General features: G+C 49.6%; 6 protein-coding genes across 8 annotated transcripts; 4 read left to right on the top strand and 2 right to left on the bottom strand.

Moving 5' to 3' along the window:
• The first annotated feature begins 583 nt into the window (after positions 1–583).
• On the top strand, positions 584–1,729 carry LOC117891990 (ficolin-1). Its single transcript, XM_034797867.1, has 4 exons — positions 584–685; positions 742–803; positions 861–1,427; positions 1,505–1,729. Exons 1-4 carry the CDS (start codon positions 626–628, stop codon positions 1,656–1,658), a joined length of 843 nt encoding a protein of 280 aa, XP_034653758.1. The 5' UTR covers positions 584–625; the 3' UTR covers positions 1,659–1,729.
• A 174-nt stretch (positions 1,730–1,903) lies between these two features.
• On the top strand, positions 1,904–3,117 carry LOC117891991 (microfibril-associated glycoprotein 4). Its single transcript, XM_034797869.1, has 3 exons — positions 1,904–2,259; positions 2,322–2,832; positions 2,897–3,117. Exons 1-3 carry the CDS (start codon positions 2,076–2,078, stop codon positions 3,081–3,083), a joined length of 882 nt encoding a protein of 293 aa, XP_034653760.1. The 5' UTR covers positions 1,904–2,075; the 3' UTR covers positions 3,084–3,117.
• Positions 3,118–9,556: 6,439 nt separating this feature from the next.
• LOC117891989 (shugoshin) lies at positions 9,557–11,246 on the top strand. Its single transcript, XM_034797866.1, has 2 exons — positions 9,557–10,156; positions 10,217–11,246. Exons 1-2 carry the CDS (start codon positions 9,659–9,661, stop codon positions 11,174–11,176), a joined length of 1,458 nt encoding a protein of 485 aa, XP_034653757.1. The 5' UTR covers positions 9,557–9,658; the 3' UTR covers positions 11,177–11,246.
• Positions 11,247–11,283: 37 nt separating this feature from the next.
• On the bottom strand, positions 11,284–14,197 carry LOC117891986 (golgin subfamily A member 2). Its single transcript, XM_034797863.1, has 4 exons — positions 14,006–14,197; positions 12,889–13,920; positions 12,321–12,833; positions 11,284–12,255 (listed from the first exon to the last, which is right to left on the bottom strand). The coding sequence occupies exons 1-4, from the start codon at positions 14,060–14,062 to the stop codon at positions 11,467–11,469; spliced, it is 2,391 nt and encodes a 796-aa protein (XP_034653754.1). The 5' UTR covers positions 14,063–14,197; the 3' UTR covers positions 11,284–11,466.
• Positions 14,198–14,347: 150 nt separating this feature from the next.
• LOC117891988 (neuronal acetylcholine receptor subunit non-alpha-3) lies at positions 14,348–16,717 on the top strand. Its single transcript, XM_034797865.1, has 8 exons — positions 14,348–14,738; positions 14,818–14,949; positions 15,034–15,186; positions 15,248–15,435; positions 15,491–16,028; positions 16,084–16,224; positions 16,289–16,455; positions 16,513–16,717. The coding sequence occupies exons 1-8, from the start codon at positions 14,432–14,434 to the stop codon at positions 16,633–16,635; spliced, it is 1,749 nt and encodes a 582-aa protein (XP_034653756.1). The 5' UTR covers positions 14,348–14,431; the 3' UTR covers positions 16,636–16,717.
• Positions 16,718–16,777: 60 nt separating this feature from the next.
• Positions 16,778–17,814, bottom strand: LOC117891992 (cuticle protein 16.5). Of its 3 annotated transcripts, XM_034797871.1 has the most exons (4): positions 17,707–17,814; positions 17,259–17,633; positions 17,112–17,198; positions 16,796–17,009 (listed from the first exon to the last, which is right to left on the bottom strand). In XM_034797871.1, the coding sequence occupies exons 1-4, from the start codon at positions 17,716–17,718 to the stop codon at positions 16,881–16,883; spliced, it is 603 nt and encodes a 200-aa protein (XP_034653762.1). In that variant the 5' UTR covers positions 17,719–17,814; the 3' UTR covers positions 16,796–16,880. The 3 variants fall into 3 exon arrangements, with proteins under 3 accessions (XP_034653763.1, XP_034653761.1, XP_034653762.1); XM_034797872.1 differs by having other exon boundaries at positions 16,778–17,161; positions 17,357–17,633; XM_034797870.1 differs by having other exon boundaries at positions 16,792–17,198.
• Positions 17,815–19,483: the final 1,669 nt, after the last annotated feature.

Below are 19,483 nucleotides of genomic sequence, written 5' to 3'. Positions count from 1 at the left end.
ACAGCCACAGACACAGGGCAAGAGATTTAATAATACAATTTCTATACTTATTATTTATGTCGTGTTTTGTCTTGTCTTGAGATTGACGCCTCGATAAAGCAGCCAGCGAGCAGCAGCATTCCCGCGCACCGAAGCCAGACATGCTCTACGGATCAGTCGATGGATTGCTGCATGAAAGATGTGAGTCTAGCTTGATATACCCTCTGGGAAAGGGTATTAACCAAAATAAGAAATGTCAAGCTCAAGCAGCGCGTAAAGCTGCAGAGTTTGACAGCCACTGGACCAGGCAGCCATCCCACCACCAGCCGGAGGCCATCCCACGTGATCTGTGCAGATCCGACAATATGTATGGGTGTTGTCGATGCTGACTGTCGTTTGTTTTCACCATGCTTATGGCTCTCTTCTCCAAGTGGTGTGAATGTGCATTGAGTAGAAGGCGAAATCGGTTAGCTCTAACAATTATCAGCAAATTGTAATCGAAGTATTTCTATGGCATTACTGATAAGGCGCGGGGCAGCTAATGATTGCGATTCTACATGATTTCCATAAAATGTTCTGTAAATTGCAATTCTCAATCAATTCAAATAGATTCTCTGGAAATTCCGAAGCAATATTCGATTCCGCAATGAAGTTCCCGATTTGGTGCGCCTTTTGCTTCCTGGCTGTTCGTCTCTGTCCCGTGGAGGTGAGTCCACAAACCAAATGAAAAGTGAGCATTAAATGAAAAGGAACCCCCAACAGTCGCTAAATCCGGTGGAACAATTGGAGGCCATCTATGAGAAGGCAGATACGCTGCTTTCCAGGTATGTTTTCACAGAGAAATTCTACAAGAACCAAAGCTAATGGAATCCATTTCACAGCTTGAAAGCAGAACTGCAACAGCACACAAATAGATCCCAGAAGACCATCAACCTGCTTCCCACATCCTGCCTGACAGCAGCAATCGATAGAAATGGTTTGTACACCCTAGAGGTCCCGGCACTGGAGCCCTTTCCCGTCTTCTGTGAGACTCAATTGGCTGGACCTGGCTGGACGGTGATTCAGCGACGCACCAACGGGAGCCTCAACTTCTTTCGAAACTGGGAGGAGTATAAGCAGGGCTTCGGAGACCTGGAGGGGGAGTTCTTTCTGGGACTGGAGAAGGTGCGCGCCCTGACAGCCCTCGAACCCTTTGAGCTGTACGTGCACCTGGAGGACTTTGATGGTGAGCGGAGGCACGCGAGATTCGACGAGTTTGCCCTCGGCAGCGAGGAGGATGCGTATGCGATGAATGCTCTGGGCAGATACACAGGCACTGCCGGCGACTCCCTTCGATCCCACCGCAAGATGAAGTTCTCCACCTACGATCGGGACAACGATCGGGAGTTCACCAAGAACTGTGCCTTCTACTATCTGGGAGGATGGTGGTACAATGCCTGCCTGGATAGGTACGTTTGTCTATTATCTAAACCGCACTTGCACTCATTTATTTATGTATATGGTCTCATATTTACGATCTGTGAAGCAATCTAAATGGCCAGTATATCCAGGGAGGCAAGTACGAGGAGAAAATGTTCGCCCGAGGCATGTGCTGGCGCTCGTGGCGTGGCCACAACTACGGCTATAAGGTTACCCAAATGATGATAAGACCAAAGTGCCGAAATATTCCAAAGTCATGACTCACGCGTGAGACAGCGAAGGAGGAGGAGGAGGAGGTTCTCAATGAATAAAATATTTTACTTTTATTATGGCTCGAAGATCATCGTGGAACGAGTCGTAAACAATTTTCCATGTACAGACTCGATTGATATGCGAAATGTGTTTTCATTGAATCATCATCGCATCAGCGAATTGCTGTGAATATAAATCGGAATCTTATATAGTAATCGCATATGTACGATAATCATCATTGAAATAGTAGCCTGGCATATAGTTTCCCCAACTTCCTATTGGTTTATCGCCCTGAGTGAAACTTGACCTACGATTCGGAATGCAATTGATAAGGAAATCGATTAAGAATCGTGTTGCAAATGCTACAACACATCGATCCCTGCAGTCTAATAGATTGAGGCAACCGAGTCAGAGAGGATAAGATCATGGAGCTATGCTGGCTGTGCATTTCAATATTGACTGTGGGCTTCCACTTGTCCTATGGCAGTCAGAGTAGTTTGGAAGTTGCTTTAGAGAAAGCAGAGGGTCTGCTTTCGAGCCTCAGAACTCAAATTGAGGAGCTCAAGCAGGTCTATGGAGAGGCAGTAGCACAGAATAAACATCAGGAGGGTGAGTAGAAGGCTTCCTATACAGGAAATCATCAACTAATCTGATCGCTTCTCTCCTGTCAGCTGTGGGCTATCCCTCGTCCTGCCTGGCTGCCTCCACAAACACCAACGGGGTCCACGCCATACAAGTGCCGGGACTGGAGCCCTTTCCTGTCTTCTGCGACACTCGTCTGGCGGGATCCGGCTGGACAGTGATCCAGCGGCGACAGGACGGCAGTGAGAACTTCTATCGCAGTTGGTCGGAGTATGCCCAGGGGTTTGGCGACCTCAGCGGGGAGTTCTTCATGGGCCTGGAGCGACTGCACTTCCTGACGCTGGCCGAGCCCTACGAGCTGTTTGTCCACCTGGAAGACTTTTATGGCGGAACCCGCTACGCCCGGTACGAAGACTTTGTCATTGGCAATGCCTCCGCCTCGTACCCGCTTGCTGTTCTGGGCAAGTACTCCGGGGATGCCGGAGATTCGTTGAGTTACCAAAAGGGGATGCCCTTCTCGACCTTCGACCATGATGATTTGGGGCATGGATGCGCCATGACCTATGTGGGGGCCTGGTGGTACAACGACTGTCAGTTCAGGTGAGGGATCTTTCGGTACACTCCACTTTGGAGACTGATTTCCATTGATTCTGTTGGGTTTCAGCAACCTCAACGGACAGTACGTGGATGGGGGCAGGTATGAGGCGAAGCTCTCGGGTCGTGGCATTTGCTGGATGACCTGGATGGGCTACGACTATGGCTATAAGGTCAGTCAGATGATGATACGGCCAAAGTGCTCCAATAGCATACAGAGGCAGCGGCAGCGCAGGCAGAGCCTCAATTTCAATTGAATTTCAATTCCAATCGGATCTGAATCGTTGTTTTTTGTTGATAAACTTTATCAGCGTTTACGCTTTTATTTACATTTTGATAATAATTTTTCACTGTTGCTTTCTGGTTTTGTTTCGTATTTATTTTCGGGTTTTCGCACACACAAACGGCAAAAAACAGAAGTAATTCGTTTAATTTGAGTGAAACGCGTTGCTCTCCGCTCGCGATTTTGATTCGAAATGAAGAACTTCAACGGCTGCGCATGCGATGCCCCAACTTGGGGCCCCAAGCATAGCCAGAGAGAGGGAGAGAACACTTTTGTCCAAGGTGTGCATCAGTACAGGGTGGGGCGCACTCACTACACAAACAGAAGCACTGAAAATTCAGCTGAGCAGTCACCGCGTGAGAGCCAGTGCCCTGGAATGTCTCCTCACCCCACACAGCTCACACTCTTCTCTCCACTGCGCTATAACTGTGCGTTTGACGAAGACGATGTCAAAGGCGAGAGAGAGAGAGAGAGCACGAGAGATAAACTGAGCGAAGAGAGCGTGTGTGTACAATTATAAAATTAGCTGTTAAGGGCGCTGAGGACAGCCAGCTGTGACGTCACAATTAACCAATCAAGTTTTGCGATATGCAAAACCGCAGGCCCCAACAAAGCCAGTGACAAACGCACACACACACCCAAGGCAGAGAAAGAGACGGAGACAAACGAATACAGGCAAGAATGGGAGAGCGACATGAAGAAGACAGACAGACAAAGAGAAACTGCGATTGCAGCCAGCACCTGTCATCAACGTTGTAAACCGATGATCTCCTCCAGATGGTAGGATGAGAGCACAAGAAAGAGACGCAGAAGAAGCAGCACAAAAAACGCTTAACCGTAAGCTTAGTCTTGTGCGTAAGTGTGAGTGGAAACGTGCGAAATATTTTGTAGTCTCAACTCATCAAACTGGTACAGTGGGACAGGCCTATTGAAAACTGGCCATCTCTGTGTATGATTCATTGCGATTGATTCACCCAGACGGTTTGCGCTTAATTGAACAGCTGCTGACGCTGCTGTGTCTGGAACATTGAGTACCAGAACCCGGAGGAACCGTTCTCCGTATCTAAGGGATGGTGCTGGGTACGAGAATGATTTCATTTCAGACGAAGAACAAATTAAGTTGTTGTACCCATTCGCATTCGGCTTAACCCGTTTACTTGGGAATTTGGCATGTTTGATTATGATATCCACTGTACACTTGTGCTTGATGACTCTACCCTTAAAGGGTAGAGGATAGACATTCCATCAATGTATTTCCTTATGGAAGCTTTTTAGCTTTCAAACCCACTCAAACTTGATCAAATATTAACTCAAACGATGCATGACTCATGGGCGAGTGCGAGTTCGCTGGAAATTAAAGGTATTATACCCCAGGTATTTCTACAGTTTCTCTATCTTATCTTTATCGCGCTGGGTGGTGCTGGGCTCTGCGAGTAACAGAATTTGGCCAATTACGAGACAAGAAAACATTTGCACACAAATGTGAATGGTCATTTCCATTTGTATAGTGAGAATCGCTTAGGATTAATAGCCGCTTGCCAACTACGAATCGTCCATTCCACTAAAATATCCATTCCCACAATATTCGACAGGAAAGGTTCAATGACAGCAAGACGATTGATTCGATTTGTTTCGAGGTATTTCTCTTCTGATAGTGCGTTCAAGCGTGAGTCACTCCAATAACATTCTCCCAAACGCTTTCCCAAACGTTCCCATAAAAAATGTAATAATTTGAGGTCCGTTTTAGCTCCTGCTCCTCATCCTTAGGTTACAATTTGGCACACATTCAATTAACGTTTTCGAGGTGTGTCTTCCGGGTCTCCATCCCCATCCGAGAATGCTTTGGATTGCCCCAATAAACTGTCATCAAGTTAATTGCCCCAAATGTCCGTATAAACAAGGGCGTGTGTGTCTGTTCCCCGATCTCAAGCGTGAGGGATGGACATCGAATCAATTTGAATCAAATCGCGGGAATCATCATCATCATTCCGTTCTTTCCGGCACGCACACAAAAAAACCGACAAATTGCCGTCCGACGTTCCGGACTGACAAAATGTATATCCATTATGTAAGTCAAATATTGTGTGTTAAATGCTTAACACGCCTATTGGACATACTGCGCTGTAAGACAATATCCAGAAACCGCAAAACGTTGCGTCAGTTCCATAGGCTCCCCTTCCCTTCCCATTCCAACCACAAGGTGTCCCCGCAATCCGATACGATCCAAACAAAACCAAACCAAAGCAGACCAAAACAAAAGCAGATCACGGCGAAGAAGCATAATCAAATGTGAGGCAACAACGCTTAGGGGACAGTTTAGTCAACTCCCAGGTTCTCTTAATGAAGGCAATTTGTTGAGGTTTTGCATTGTGTTTTGCTCTCTTCTCTTTTTCTCTTCTTTCGCTTTTCCTTCTTTTGGCATATCGTTTTGTTTACTCGACAATTTCCGCAAAGTTTCTTTGGTGTTTTTATTGCGGTTTTTATGAATGGTTCCCAAATTAGATATTCTACGTTGAATCGCTGCTTCCAAAGAGAGAATCTTTAATTTTAGGGGACCTACAAAAGCTAACTATGTATCCTGGCCTATTTATACTAGATTCTATATTTTATCATGATTCATTTTACACACGAGTAGCATACACATCTACCCTATGGTCCATATCTAATCTAAAGTTTCCTTTCACTTAATTTGGCCAGTCAGACAGACAGCTCTGAATCAGACTCTGAGATGGAAATGTTAATTTCTTAGTGATTCATGCGGGTTCTGTTCTAAACGATTCTTGGGGAATAAAACCAGTTATATAATCCACACCATATACATACATATGTACATATATTAATTTATACGGATTTTCTGTGTATACAGTACAGAGCATGCACAGACTTTCGCTTTCAATTTCTTTTGTTTTTTCTGTCGATTTAGCTGCGGCTGCCTCTAGTTCCAATTACAAAGCCAAAGCCGTTGGACTAACAATTAACATTTACATTTCAATTGCAAGTCGTGCAGCAAGTTGTGGTGCTCTTGATCATCATTGCTCATGGCACAGGGGGACGGGAAATGGACGGGCGGGAGTGGTCAGCATTTCATTGAAATTCCAAGAGCAACGCCACATGATAACAATATGTGATCGCAGTGAAAAGCACTTCCAGCCAGCCAAAAACGCAAAGACAACACGCTCCACACACTAAACCGGAACGAACGAACCATTTCTTATGCCAAATATTTTTAGAGATTTTGTTTACCATTATGTGAAAGATCGCGTATACAGCAGAGGGCAGCTTGACGTAGATAAATACACTTTGTTGAACAAAGTATTTGAAAAGAGCGGAGAACAATGGGAACGCAGCGAAAATAAATCTGCAAGTGATTCAGAATTCAGGTGGAGAAGAATGCATTTCATATTACTGACATAGGCTATTTCGAAGTAGAGACGTCTGAGTCGGACTCATAGAGCATCAACCTTCCGGTAACCTTGGTTCGCTTGCAGTTCAAAGTACATCCCACACATGCATACATACATACATATGTAGATATGTATGTATGTACATGCATATATGGAATGTGACACATAAATATTTCTAAACGCTGCGTTTTGAATTACTTCTGATCTAAGCGTTTCTCTGGGCATAATTTTGCATGCATTTTGTAATGGTTCTCTGGCCGTCCTCTGCTGCTACTCATTCATCGTCCCTCTCTTTATCTGTATTTACCTGCCGCAGCTCTTCAGCGAGCCCCCCTCTTGGGTTGAGTGTGATGGCATAAGTCGTAATATGAGAAAAGCTACTTTTGGACGACGAAGCATTTGATACTCTTTCAGATTGATCGTTTCTTTTGTTTGCTGCGGTTTTTCCCTTTACTTTGCAACTTTCTCCTATCGTAGTACCGTTTGCAAGGGTATATCAAAACACAAAGTCAGATGAAAATTGCATTGTTGCACTTGTTTCAGTATTTAGTTGTTGTTTTTGTTACTACTGCTGCTGCTGGTGATGAGGTTTATTAAAATGCGGTTTTCAGGCCCGTCGCACAATGCTTAAATAACTAACGCAAACACATGATGAAGTGGGGAGAGGAGAGCCAAAGCAAAGTGAAGCCGAGACAACAACACTACTCAATGACAACAACGGTGTTGGGTTCGGCACTTTGCATACACTCACTCATACACACATACGCATGTGACAACAACAATAATGATGTAAACCAACTCAAACACAAGCCGAGAGTGAGTCATCAATACCCCCCACATGCTCCGAGTCACGTTGAGGAAGCGAAAGGCCGAACGCTCTCTCAGCATTAAGGAATTTCAGCTTAAGTGAGGACACGACTCTTTCTGTCCCTTGCGGCCGGGTCTCCACTGTACTTTTACGATTCACTTCCAGGTTGCACAAGGAAGTGTCCCGCATAAATCAGAGAATCAACAAGAGAAAATATTCGAGTATAACCGTTTCAGCGACATACGTGCCAATCAAACTTCACTATGGGGGAATGAGTGATGCAGTACACAAAACATGCACGGCACAACCACAATTTGCTGACAAATGGCCGCCCGCAAGGCAGACAAGTGCTCTCTCGGTCAGGCGGTACTCTCGGCCGTCCCCTACCCCACGATCTATTCATGTGTCATTCCAACAGCAGCAGTCGATTTGTATGTATGCCGCTTTTTATGCTCTAGCCGTGCTGTCTATGTGTGTGTATGTGTGAGCAGCAGGGGATAATGGGCTCAACAATAGACCTGCAGTCTCCTGTCCTGCCCTACCCCACGCCAATGACATTGAACTCTCGTCTGAGTGACGGGGGAGGCTGGTGTCAGTGCTCGGGCTTGTGGGGCCTTTCGAAACTCTTTCCTGCAATTTGTGCATACAATTATTATCCAGCCGGAAAGAGCATTCGACAGGGGGGAAAAGGACTCCATGCCTTTCCCATCTCTGTGGGAGTGCCTCTGGTAGCCCCTCCCTTAAACCTTTCAGTTATCATCAAATTGAGCGTTTTCTTGACAAATCCGATTCGCAACTCTGGAAAAATGTAAAAACCCACCCTTGACTGTGCATAGTTTTCGCGGCAGAGCTGACTGCGTGCAATGTACTCTTTGTAGGTCAGTAATGGGGCTGCTTGTGGATGGGGTGTGGAGGGCATGGGTATGCCTGGTTCTGGTTGCAGACGCCGCCGCTTTCGTCATGCGTCGCGTGCCTGGCGTTTTGCTTAATATGATTAAAAAGAAGCGTCCGACAGCCAACAAACAGGTGAAGTGCAGTCCGTGATAAAAGAAAATCAAAGAAGCTAAAGTTTGTTGCACCCTTACGTTTGGAAAGTGTAAAAACGTTTTCCATGTCCTTCTGTACTCGGCGAATTCTAACGGACAACTACAACTGGCAGTAAAAAATAGGTGCCTACATTTGACTAGGTGCTATTTGGTTAGAGGGCTGCAAGATAAGGAACCCAATCCCCTTGTTACCTCTGGCCAGCACTCCATAATTTATGATATCTCATAGCGTAGCGTAGATAAGCTTTATCAATAACTCTCCAATTTGCAAATGCAACTCCTCTGCACACTAGTGTATGTACACGTGTATGTACACTCATGGGAGTGTGTGAATGTGTGCAAAGAACGGGTTACAAACAAACTTACCTTGAAGCGGGTTTCGGGATTGAGTTGTGGCTGCTTTTGAGTGAAGTTCTCGCCCGATTAATTATTTATTTCCTTTAATTGCTGTTTTGTCGTTTCGGCTAATTGTCCGTGATTAGTTAATACTAATGGATAAAGAGGGAAGGGAAATGGAGAATACAGGCAGGTTCCAAAACAGTTCACAGAAGGCGCGGGCTTCTCTCTCACGCAGGAATTTTAAGTATGTTTTCGTGCAAACGGATAATCGCGAAAGGTGCAATAGCGTAGTATAAAAAAAGGCCGAAATTAACTAAAAATAACAACAAATTTTACTAATTTTGTGTGGTTTTACACAAACACACGCACACTACACCAGAACTCTCACTCACATCACGCACACAGCCGCACTCAGAGCAATCAGCCCCTAGATTTGTATTATTACTTCGTTTCTGTCCACTCGTTTTTTAGCACATCTCGCAATGATTATTCACTCTGTGAGGGCTAACGTTGCAACATTTCTTATAATCTGCGAGTCTATGGTTTTCGAGAAAACAACAAAATTTACGTGCTGCAAGTTGGCTGCTAGGGATGGACTGTGGAAAATATAAACGCGCTTCGCTGTGACTTCCTCCTACCGGTCCATCGATGAATTTCGATTGAATTCCTGAGGGTCGGCCACACTGATGAACTAGCCTGCAACAACAACCATTTTGAGAGTCGCGTTGGGCTGAAAAACCATCGAGATACATTCTCCACATCCTGTTCAAGTGCGCTTCATTGATTTTCCAGACTTGGAAATCCTATTCTTTTTCTGAAAAGATGTATCGATGTTCAAAACAACTATCGATAAGTCTCAAATTTGACAGTCGACGATGTTAAAAATGGCTCTATCAATGGTTTTGCCGCACTAGCGTCGCGTCTGTTTGAAAAATATATAAAAGTGATTAAAATGAGCACTAAAAATGTAGAGCTGCAGTACAAGTTATTAAATGCCGAACTGATGGGCCATGTACAGAAGCTGCGGGTGGAGTTGGCGGATTACAAAAAGCTGGTCGTCAGCCTGCAAACGGAGCTCTTGGATGAGCGGGAGTACCGCGTACTGGCAATGGACCTCAAAAAGCGTCAGCTGAAGTGCGCCCTCAGTGCCTTGATGAAGGACCTGGACCTGGGGGAGGACAGCCCTGCAAGCGTCAATCAAACGCGACAGGAAGAGCTCAAATCGCCAACTGCCCATCGACGGTCTAGCATTAAGGAAGTTTGTAATGAAATGCGTCGCTTCAGTGACATGACCAGACCTACTAGGACTTGTTCACCCAGCAGTCGCCGCAGCAACAGCAGCAGCATCAGCAGCACACTCCGTGGCAGTAGCAGCGGTGTCATAGCAGAAGACGCCACAGATGTGAATGTGGCAACCACATCCCCAGAGGCGACACAGACCCAGGCACAGGTAATTAGACAGAAAGTCATTCCCCTTGCGGACTAAGACTAAAAAGAAATTTACTTATAGCACATCTATAGCGCAGTGACGCCACCTCCAAGACGCATCGCGGAAATGGCCTCGGCCTTGGACGACACCGACGAGGACACTCTTTGTGTCGTCGACGAGGACTCTCCCTGTGTCGTCGACGAGGACACTCCCTGGGTCGTCGACGAGGACTCTCCCTGTGTCGTCGGCGAGGACACTCCCTGGGTCGTCGACGAGGACTCTCCATGTGTCGTCGACGAGGACTCTCCCTGTGTCGTCGACGAGGACTCTCCCTGTGTCGTCGCCGTGGACTCTCCCTGCGTCGCCGACGAGGTACGGGCCAGCCTCTGCTTTACCATAGAGGAAACGGACTACGAGGTCGCCTCGGATAGCTCCTCCAACTACAGCTTTCCGTCGATGGAGATTTGTGATATAAGGGATACCCCAATCCGCACTAGAGCCGCGCGGGGCCAAGTCCTACGCGAGCTTAGCGAAAATGTGCCCAAGGAGAGGGACGCTCAGATAGGGGGGAAGCCAGAACCACCCACCTTGACCATTTCCTGCCACGCTGATGACAGCAGTCAGGAGATGAGCATACAGCAGCAGCGGCAGCAGCTACTTTCACCGATGCCCATGCCCATGCACATGCACACGTCCGTTGTCTCGCCACGCCAGAGTCAATTCAATGGCATTATCAGTACGTCCGGCAGCACCAGCACTCCGCATTCTTCCCCGGTCGCTGTCGCAAAGAAAAAGGGTAGAGCCACGCCAGAACCCCATAAGGACCCACAAGAGGAGACGGTCAGTGGATCCAGGATTAGGACAAGACTTCAAACCAGCCAGGAAACGCTCAGTGCGAGCCACGAGATTCTCCAAGGTGACCAGTCCAGCTGCAGCGCCAGTGGGCGCCCGAGTCGCCAATGTCGTCCTACATCGCTGAAGGAGCCAAGAGTAAATAGGAAAATGCGCAACGATTCCATGTCAAAAAAGTCAAGTTCATAAATGTATTCCTGTTTCTAAAATTTGCATGTTCATTATCTTAGTAAATTATATTGTTAAATCGTAATGCGAAGTCCCGCTTAGATGTGGATTTTGTTCGAGTGTTTGTATAGAGGAATGCTTTGTGGTTGGTTCCCCATCAAAGCTTGATTTATTCGGAAACTCATGTACAAAACGGATTGGGACAGGATGGACATTTAAATACGATAATATAGCATAGGATAGTATATATTTATAAAGTAGATTGGTTTACGTAGGCCGACAGTAATTGCACTTTGAGAGCAGCCTCCACATCAGACCACCTCGAATTTGCCCAGACAGCAGTTGAGGTGATCCACAGGATGGCCGGAGAGGGCAGTCGTTGGCTGCTCGGTGTTCTCCTTGATCTCACTGATGATGTTTTGAATCTTGTTCAGAATCTGCTGCGAGTTTTCCCCATTGCTGTCTTCATGGAAGGCAGTCTGTGTCCGAGGAACCGCCTGTTCGCTCGGCAAGTGCTGCAGTGTTGCTGCCTGCGGTTGCCCTTGGACTTGGTCGGCGGGCAACTCCACGCCCAGGCTGGCCACCAGCTTGTTGAGCGCCTCAATCTTCTCCCTCAGCTGCTCGCGCTCGGCCTGCAGCAGACTCATCTGAGTAGCCTTCTCGTACTCGCGCTGCTTCAGCATCCGTCGCTGCGTCTGGTACAGGGCAATGTACTCGCCAATCGTCTCAGTCTCCCCCTGCAGCTGCAGCACCAGATGCTCCAGGCTGTGCTTCTCCTCAGTCAGATCGGCCACTTGGCTAATCAGTGTGGTGAAACGCGCCTGCAGCCTCTCCACAGCCTCGGCCGTGGGCAGAGAGCCGGGTGACAACTGCTCCTGATGATGGTCGTGTGAACTGCCATGCGGATGTTCATGTGAATGTCCATGTGAATGGCCATCTGAATGATCATGTGGATCATCGTGGTGGGCGTGCGAATGATCATGTGAATGGTGATCGGGATGATCATGATCATGAGCATGGTGCTCCTTGGTTTCGCTGTCTTCTGCTTCTCCAGTTTCATCACCGACTGGCTTACTCGACTGGCTGTGGTAGGCATTGACCTGCGAAATAAACCTTGTTAAGATGACAACAAGATCAGGGACAAAATGTGCCATTCTCAACCCACCTCATAGTGCTGCAGGCGATCCAGTTGCTGCTTCAGCATCAGCTGCTGGCGTTGGAGTTCCACGTTCTCGTGCGAGAGGCGAATCATCTCTTCGTCCTTGAACTTGAAGCGCTCCTCGTTGGCCAGCAGCTTCTGCTCCATGCTGTCGAAATTGTGTCGAATCTCCCGATTGGCAAACTCCTCAGCGTCCAGGCGGATGACCAGCTCAGCCTTGTCGTTTGTTAGCTGGACAAACTTTTGCTCCAGCTCGTCCAGCTGTTGCTTCATCTCCACATTCTGGCTGAGGGCTCGCGAGGCGGCTACCTTGTCCGACTCCATAGTGGCCAGAAGTTTGGTCTGATCCGGCTGCTCGGCCTGCAGCCGATCCAACTGCTGCTCCAGCTCAGCGATAGCCGCCTCCTTCCCCTGCAGCTGGTCATCCTGGGACTTGATCTTCAACTGGAACTCGTGTCGCTCAAAGTCAAAGTCACTGAGGCGCTCTTTGAGGGCAGCCAGCTCTGCTGTCAGAGCAGTCTGCAGAGAAATGAGGTCATAAATGATTGCAAAACCTTGTAAGTGCTTTGGTTACCTGATCGATTTGGGGCTGTGCAGGCGCCTGGGGCTGGCTGGCCTCCTTGAACTGCGCTTGCAGGCTCAGATTCTTCTGTATGTCGCGCTCCAGACCACTCACGTGCTCCACCAGCTGGCGCTCGCGTTCCCTGAGCTGGAGCAACTCCTCCGTCAGCTCAGAGTTCTTCTCGTTGAGTTTGGCTATCTCGCTGGACTGGTGCTGGACATAGTTCTGGTACTGGCTGGAGGCCTGCTCCTTGTCTTGCGTCAACTGTCCCACCATGGCCTGCAGGTCTCTGATCTGCTGTTCGTACATGTACTGCGTCTGGGTGAGGGACTCCACGCGGTTGTCGGCATTGATGTTCGACTCGTCGGAGAGCTGGCGCAGCTTCAGCTGTGCCATCTCCAGTTCGTTCGACTTCTCGGCAAGCTGTCGCTGCAGTTCATCTTGGCGGAGGTTCAGCTGCTTCAGCTGTGCTTCCATTTCGAGCAGATGCGACTGCTGGTCCTCGATTTGTGCTTGCGATTGGGCCAGCTGGTGCTGCAGCTGTGCATTGTGCTGGCGCTGCATTTCCACACCCGCCTGCTGCCCCTGACAGTGCTGCTGCAGCTGCTCGAGGCGCTGTCTGGTCTGGCCGTGCTCGGTGCGAACCTCCTCCAGTTCCAGCTCCCGCTCGCGGCAGCCGAGACGGGCTCTGGTCAGCTCAGCGTTCAGCTGGGCCTTCTCCGCAATAATGACCTGGATGGCCTGCAGATTGGAGGACTCATTGGAGGCTCCATTCTGGGCGAATATAGGCGCGTCCGGTTCCGGCTGGGTGAAGAACGCAGCTGCTGTGGGGGCGGGTTGGGCTGCCAGGGACGTAGCCTCCTCCTCCGATTGTTGCTGGACATGCAGAGTGTTGGCACCTGCCCCATTTTCATTCAAAATCACCTCGCTGTCGGAGCGCTCGGACAAGTTGCTGGCGATGCTGACGGTGGAGGAGTGTGTGCTTATGGGTAAATGCTCCTCGCCTCCGGCTTGGTTGTTGTTGCGCTGCTGATACTCCTTCAGCTGTGGCAATATTGTTTTAAAACAAAATCAATACGAAACCTTAACGTTGTCCACGTCACAAGCGCCTAGAAATATTTCTCCCTACCTTCTTTCTGGCTGCAGCCAGTTTCTGCGCCTTGGCATCCTGTGTGTCATCTGCCATGGCCAATGTTGGCAGCAGCTGCGGGAGCTTCTCTTTTGAGCTAATCACCCAATTTTAATGCCCAAAACCAACAAAATGTACAAAAACAAGCGAATAATTTTTAAGCAAATAATTGGGCAAGTGTTGGTGTGACCGTGGACTTATCGATAAAGTATGCCGCCTGACCCTTTACAATGTTAAGAAATATGCCAATAAATAGATTCGGTCACACTTAGCGACGGCTTCAACGGCGATAGACAATGCGATTGCCAGTTTTGGTTTGGAGGGATTTGTAAGTCGATTTCGCCGTCGATTCGGAATTTGAATGCATAACGAAATCGCACCGCCGCCGAATCGGACGGAAGGGAAGCAACAGCAAAAGCAAGAAAAATGAATTATATTCCGTGGCTTATCAACTCTGCTCTGGTTCTCTGCCTGTGCCTGGCACTGCCCGCCCACACGGCAGCCGGCCGATATAACATAAGCTTTGCCCAGCTGGATTCGTGCGCGAGCTATACGATTAGGGAGGCGGGCTATGCCTACCGGGACTTCTTCATGGTGCACACGCTGGACAACAACCAGATCAAGGGCAAGGAGCGTCTCCACCTGAAGTTCTATGTGCTCACCAGCATGGACGCGCACATCCTGCTCTCGGTGACAAACAGACTGCGCCCCAATGACCGCGTGTACGAGATTGGTATGTCAAGGTTACCGTTATGTATTTTCTCTGCGACACGCTATGGCCATGATGATATCTTAACCTCTCTCCGTTGTAGTGATTGGAGCCGGCGGAAATACGTTTTCCGCCATCCGTACGGCCATGGGCCTGCGACGTGTCTCCACGAATCAAGATCGGAATTTACTATCAGTGTTTGAGCCGACGCCAATAGAGATTGTGCAGACCCAGGGTGAGTTTCGTGTCGACTCTGTCGATATCCAAAGTGCTTATCGCTGGCGTCACTTCCTCTAAATCACGCCCAATATTTCCGCAGATGCTGAGCTGTTTGTTTACATACCCGGATTCAAGACGGAGCCCCTCCTACAGTTCATGGACGCCTCGCCCCTGACTATCAACTACATAAGCTTCAGCTCCTTTGGCACCAACTCGGCCCGCTGGTTCTACGACTGCTCCTTCGATGGGTTTGGTGAGTGCCTGAAGGCTTGTTCCATTTTTCCTGTTTCTCTTTTGACTGCCCATCATTGCAGACAAGGAAATCTCAAAGGAGACGGCTGCGCTGTCAGTGGAGCAGTTACTGCTGGCGAATCTCGTATTCCAGGGCGAGAACTCGAGCGTCCCGGTCAACCTGACCACGATTGGGTTCCACTTTCAGGCGCGCTCGATCGCCTACGAACAGGCCAATGCCTTGCTCAGCACCCGAATGCATCTGATGTTGGTAAGCAGGGAAATTGCAGACAGTTCCAACGAATAACCTTCTGTCCCCTATACAGCACTGGCAGGATAAGCGCCTGAGCTGGGATCCCGAGGATTTCGGACAACTGAAGTCCTTTGAGCACCCCCTCCTGCAGATCTGGACACCGAAGCTAACTGTTCTGAACGGAGCCATGGACTCGCTTGGCGAGGCGCTCAAGGCCTACGAGCTGCGTGTCTTTTCGGACGGCAACGTCACCCTGTCCGCCAGCAACCTGGAGCTGTCCAGCTGGTGCGTGGACAGCGCACGCAACTGGCCAAAGGAGCGCATCGAGTGCAACGTGGAGCTTGGCGTGCTCAGACAGCCGAGCGAGAGCAACTTGATCTTAAACTACGAACGACAGCGCAGTCCGATCGCACCTAATGAGCACGTGAACACGCCATCGGGCTGGACAATCGTCGGCGTATCGGTGGTGAATCTGGGCAACGACACGGACACAGCCTGTCGATACTCAGACCAGGGCAGGCTCCAGACGATGACAGGCGATGTGTCCATTGGGTTTATGCTGCAACGGAACAGCGCCTTCTATATGTCGGTCTTTTATATGCCGCTGATTGGTATGGACAGTTCTCCCGCGTTGATTTCATAATCAAATTTCTTGTTGCTTTGCAGCGTGCGAGATCTTCATTGTCCTGTCATTTGTGCTTCGCTCCACCCGCCGCAGTGCTCTCATACTGATCGCCATCCTCATAATTTCCTGGGCTCTGATGTACATCACGCGCCACGCCTCACCGCACTATGTGCCCGCCCTGAGTAAGTCGATCATCTCTCAATGATCAGAGAGTACAAAATGGTTCTCTCCACCACCCTCGTCTAGTGTCGGGCTACAAGGTCGTAATGATCGTCAGCTGCTACTGCTATGTGCTGCACATCTGCATCATGTGGCTGGAGTGCTACCCGCCGAGGTCCAAGGCGCCCGCATTGCTCGCCACGCTGATCAACTCGAACCTCCTGCGCTGTGTGCTGGGACTGCGCTATGCGGATGTGAGTGCCTATAAGTCAGTGAATGTTTATCCTCATACGAGGGCTGTGTTCTTGCAGGCGAACGAGTACTGTGACATTCAGGAGAAACCCTGGCCCCATCTGGCCAAGATCCTGAACAACCTGAGCTTCATTGGCGTGTGCATTGCCTTTGGGGTGATGACTGTGACGAGTGGCGTTTGAAAAGTCGAATGGTTTTCATTTATTTGCAGTGGGAGATAAGTAGTAATGGATCCTTAAATAAATACGAAATATTCAGAGAGCAGACAGATCCGGTCTGGTCCGGTCCGGTTCGGTTTGGTTCGATGCGTTTCGGATGGAAAGAAATGTTAAATGTTAAAGAAAGAACGTGCCTCGGCTGTTGCAGCTCCTCGACCTCATCCGCTTCCATGCCTCCTGTCCCCATCCCCCGATGGAGCCGCGTCCGCTTAGTGGTAGCCGTAGTGGCCGTCATCGTAGCCGCCGTACGACTTCAGGAGTGTGGGTGCGGCATAGCTGATGGCGGGTGCGGCGTAAGACTTGACGACAGCGGGTGCGGCATAGCTGATGGCCGGAGCATGGGCCGCGTAGCTGTAGGACGGAGCCGGAGCCGCATAGCTGTAGGACGGAGCAGCGTATGACTTGACGACAGCGGGTGCGGCGTAACTGATGGCAGGAGCGGCGTACGACTTGACCACGGCAGGTGCGGCATAGCTGATGGCCGGAGCGGCATATGACTTAACGATGGGCGCGGCATGGGAAACAACCTGTGGATCAGCGCAAAGATTAGTTGGATTATCCCCGGGGGCTGTGTCCGAATTTCATACCGAACTGAAGTGCGAGTAGCTGGTGGCCGGGGCGTAGGATTTGACAGCTACCGGAGCAGCCACTGCCACGGGCGCCGCATACGACTTGAGCACAGTGGGAGCGGCATAGCTGATGGCCGGAGCATGGGCCGCATAGCTGTAGGACGGAGCCGGAGCCGCGTAGCTGATGGCCGGAGCGGCGTACGACTTCACGACGGTGGGGGCTGCATAGCTGATGGCCGGGGCGTAGGATTTGATGACTGGAGCGGCAGCCGCATAGCTGATGGCGGGCGCAGCGTGTCCGTAGCTAATGGCCGGCGCTGTGTGTCCCAGTCCCCCATAGTCGAGTAGTCCGGGGGCGGCGCTCGCCACAGCCAACAGGGAGGTGGTAAGGATCTGGAGACAGGTGGACAGGCAGAGATCTCTGTAAGTATCCTGAGGATCCTGGCGCGCCTGCTGCTCGACTCACCAGAAGTTTCATGTCTGCTTGGCTTTGATTCGCTTGGCTTCGAGGGAGAAGTGCAACTGTAAATGGATTGCGTGCATTGCGTTACTTTTATAGTGCAAACCGCTCCGATCTCGATCCACGCACTCTTGGCGGACAGAGCGGCGAGCGGACGCAGCGGACAGAACGGACAGATGGCTCGACTAGATGGCCAAACGATTTCGATTTCGATTTCGATCTGAGCTACGCTGAACTGAGCGTCAGACAAAACAGTCAACAAAGCGGGCCAACAGCACCAATTTGTGAAGTACCTGAGGCTGAAGTGGACGATGCCTGAATGCAGTTCTCGTGGGAGCGGGAGGGGATGCTGTTGCAGCTTAGGCTGCTGCTGCTGCGGCTGCGGCTGTGCCACGATGGAGCTCAGATCTGATGACGCAACGATCTGGCAAGGCAGACCACTTGCCGGCAAAGGCTTCGCTGCTCTGTGTACTGTGTGTACTGTGTGTGCTGTGTGGCAGGAAAGGCAGGTCTGGAGATGGAGATGGATTTCCACTGGGGAGTTTCGAATTAGAAAGCCTCCGCTAATTGAATTCGTTGATTAACTCCCCAATTTGGATGGCCAGCGTCGCGGCACCCAATCTAATCAGTGTGAGTCCCCAAGCCAGACCCCACCCAGCCCAACCTTGCAACACTAACAACTTAATTTGCCAGTGGAGAATGTTGTCTAATTGTTCTCGTAACAATTCTCGACCCGACTGCTGCTGGCTGGCGGCTGCTGTCGCCTGGTGTGGCTCTGAAATTCTCCCCAAATTGCATAATGGGCGCTTGCCAAATCGAACATTCAACAATCCCAGGCTTCGCATTTATCTTTATCGTGCCACGAATGCCGCAGCGTGCCACATTTGACCATATTTGATGGCCATAAAAGATGTCTGCGGCCACGCCACCTCACACAGTCGCACTCGCCGTTGGAGTCGCAGTCCAAGTCGAAGTCGAGGACACTTATGGCTAGGAATCGTTGCAGTTGCCCCTTCTCCCGCTGCCACAATCTGTGCGGCAGCATCTGGCAGCTCGTGAGACTTTTTATTGCATTTATGATTAACCCCTTGGGGGTGGGCGAGGGTATAAATCGGTGGCATGCTGCGCTCACTTCATAAAATATTTATGTTTCCATCTGAAAGATCATTCATAAGAGCCTAACAAATTGCTCGATTATCGCAAAGAGAAACTCCTGATAGAGTATTTATTTATAGGTACTCCGACCAGGGAAAGGTTTCAACTCCGAAATTTCCGTCTCACATTTCGGCTTGCAACACTTTGGCACTTTGGCCAGAGGAGCGGAGGCCTCCTCTCAAGAGGCCCCAAGCTAAATACTTAAGAGACGAGGGAAGACAGAGATGGAGACACCAGAAGAGAACGAGACACCTGCGAGTGGAGTTCGTGCATAAATCATGCCACTGGAATGTGATTTATGTGAAATCTATTAGCAAATATTAAGTCAATAGCAACAATTGTTGCTCGGATCGATGGTCGGCGCGCTGACATCGGCAACTGCCAAACCAAACAAGTGTTCCATGTCCACGTCCGAAACGGTTTCGGCCACGGCTTATAAATAAAAGATTTCCACTGCAGTCGGTACCACACTGCCCCACATTTGGCCGAGGTGGAAAGCAATTTTCCAGCAATCGCTTTACAAGTTTCCTCGGCCCTGGATTCGCTCGATTCGCTCCAAGCGAGCCTGAGCCCGAGCCTGAGCATGAGCCTAGAAGGGTGGCAAGCGCTAATGTCAAATTAACACACA

This window comes from Drosophila subobscura, chromosome E (genome assembly GCF_008121235.1).
Source record: "Drosophila subobscura isolate 14011-0131.10 chromosome E, UCBerk_Dsub_1.0, whole genome shotgun sequence".
Taxonomy (NCBI): domain Eukaryota; kingdom Metazoa; phylum Arthropoda; class Insecta; order Diptera; family Drosophilidae; genus Drosophila; species Drosophila subobscura.
The sequence above is the reverse complement of the archived record's forward strand: the minus strand, read 5'-3'. Positions and strand labels throughout refer to the sequence as shown.

Coding starts and splice junctions, on each gene's coding strand:
- LOC117891988 (XM_034797865.1), top strand. CDS start 14,432: ATGAATTATATTCCGTGGCTTATCAACTCTGCTCTGGTTCTCTGCCTG. Junction 14,950..15,033: donor AGAGATTGTGCAGACCCAGG/GTGAGTTTCGTG, acceptor ATATTTCCGCAG/ATGCTGAGCTGTTTGTTTAC. Junction 16,029..16,083: donor CTTTTATATGCCGCTGATTG/GTATGGACAGTT, acceptor GTTGCTTTGCAG/CGTGCGAGATCTTCATTGTC.
- LOC117891989 (XM_034797866.1), top strand. CDS start 9,659: ATGAGCACTAAAAATGTAGAGCTGCAGTACAAGTTATTAAATGCCGAA. Junction 10,157..10,216: donor CGACACAGACCCAGGCACAG/GTAATTAGACAG, acceptor ATTTACTTATAG/CACATCTATAGCGCAGTGAC.
- LOC117891986 (XM_034797863.1), bottom strand. CDS start 14,062: ATGGCAGATGACACACAGGATGCCAAGGCGCAGAAACTGGCTGCAGCC. Junction 13,921..14,005: donor TGGCTGCAGCCAGAAAGAAG/GTAGGGAGAAAT, acceptor ATATTGCCACAG/CTGAAGGAGTATCAGCAGCG. Junction 12,256..12,320: donor ATCGCCTGCAGCACTATGAG/GTGGGTTGAGAA, acceptor TTTATTTCGCAG/GTCAATGCCTACCACAGCCA.
- LOC117891990 (XM_034797867.1), top strand. CDS start 626: ATGAAGTTCCCGATTTGGTGCGCCTTTTGCTTCCTGGCTGTTCGTCTC. Junction 686..741: donor TTCGTCTCTGTCCCGTGGAG/GTGAGTCCACAA, acceptor AACCCCCAACAG/TCGCTAAATCCGGTGGAACA. Junction 1,428..1,504: donor TACAATGCCTGCCTGGATAG/GTACGTTTGTCT, acceptor CGATCTGTGAAG/CAATCTAAATGGCCAGTATA.
- LOC117891991 (XM_034797869.1), top strand. CDS start 2,076: ATGGAGCTATGCTGGCTGTGCATTTCAATATTGACTGTGGGCTTCCAC. Junction 2,260..2,321: donor ACAGAATAAACATCAGGAGG/GTGAGTAGAAGG, acceptor CTCTCCTGTCAG/CTGTGGGCTATCCCTCGTCC. Junction 2,833..2,896: donor TACAACGACTGTCAGTTCAG/GTGAGGGATCTT, acceptor GTTGGGTTTCAG/CAACCTCAACGGACAGTACG.
- LOC117891992 (XM_034797870.1), bottom strand. Junction 17,199..17,258: donor GCTACTCGCACTTCAGTTCG/GTATGAAATTCG, acceptor GCTGATCCACAG/GTTGTTTCCCATGCCGCGCC.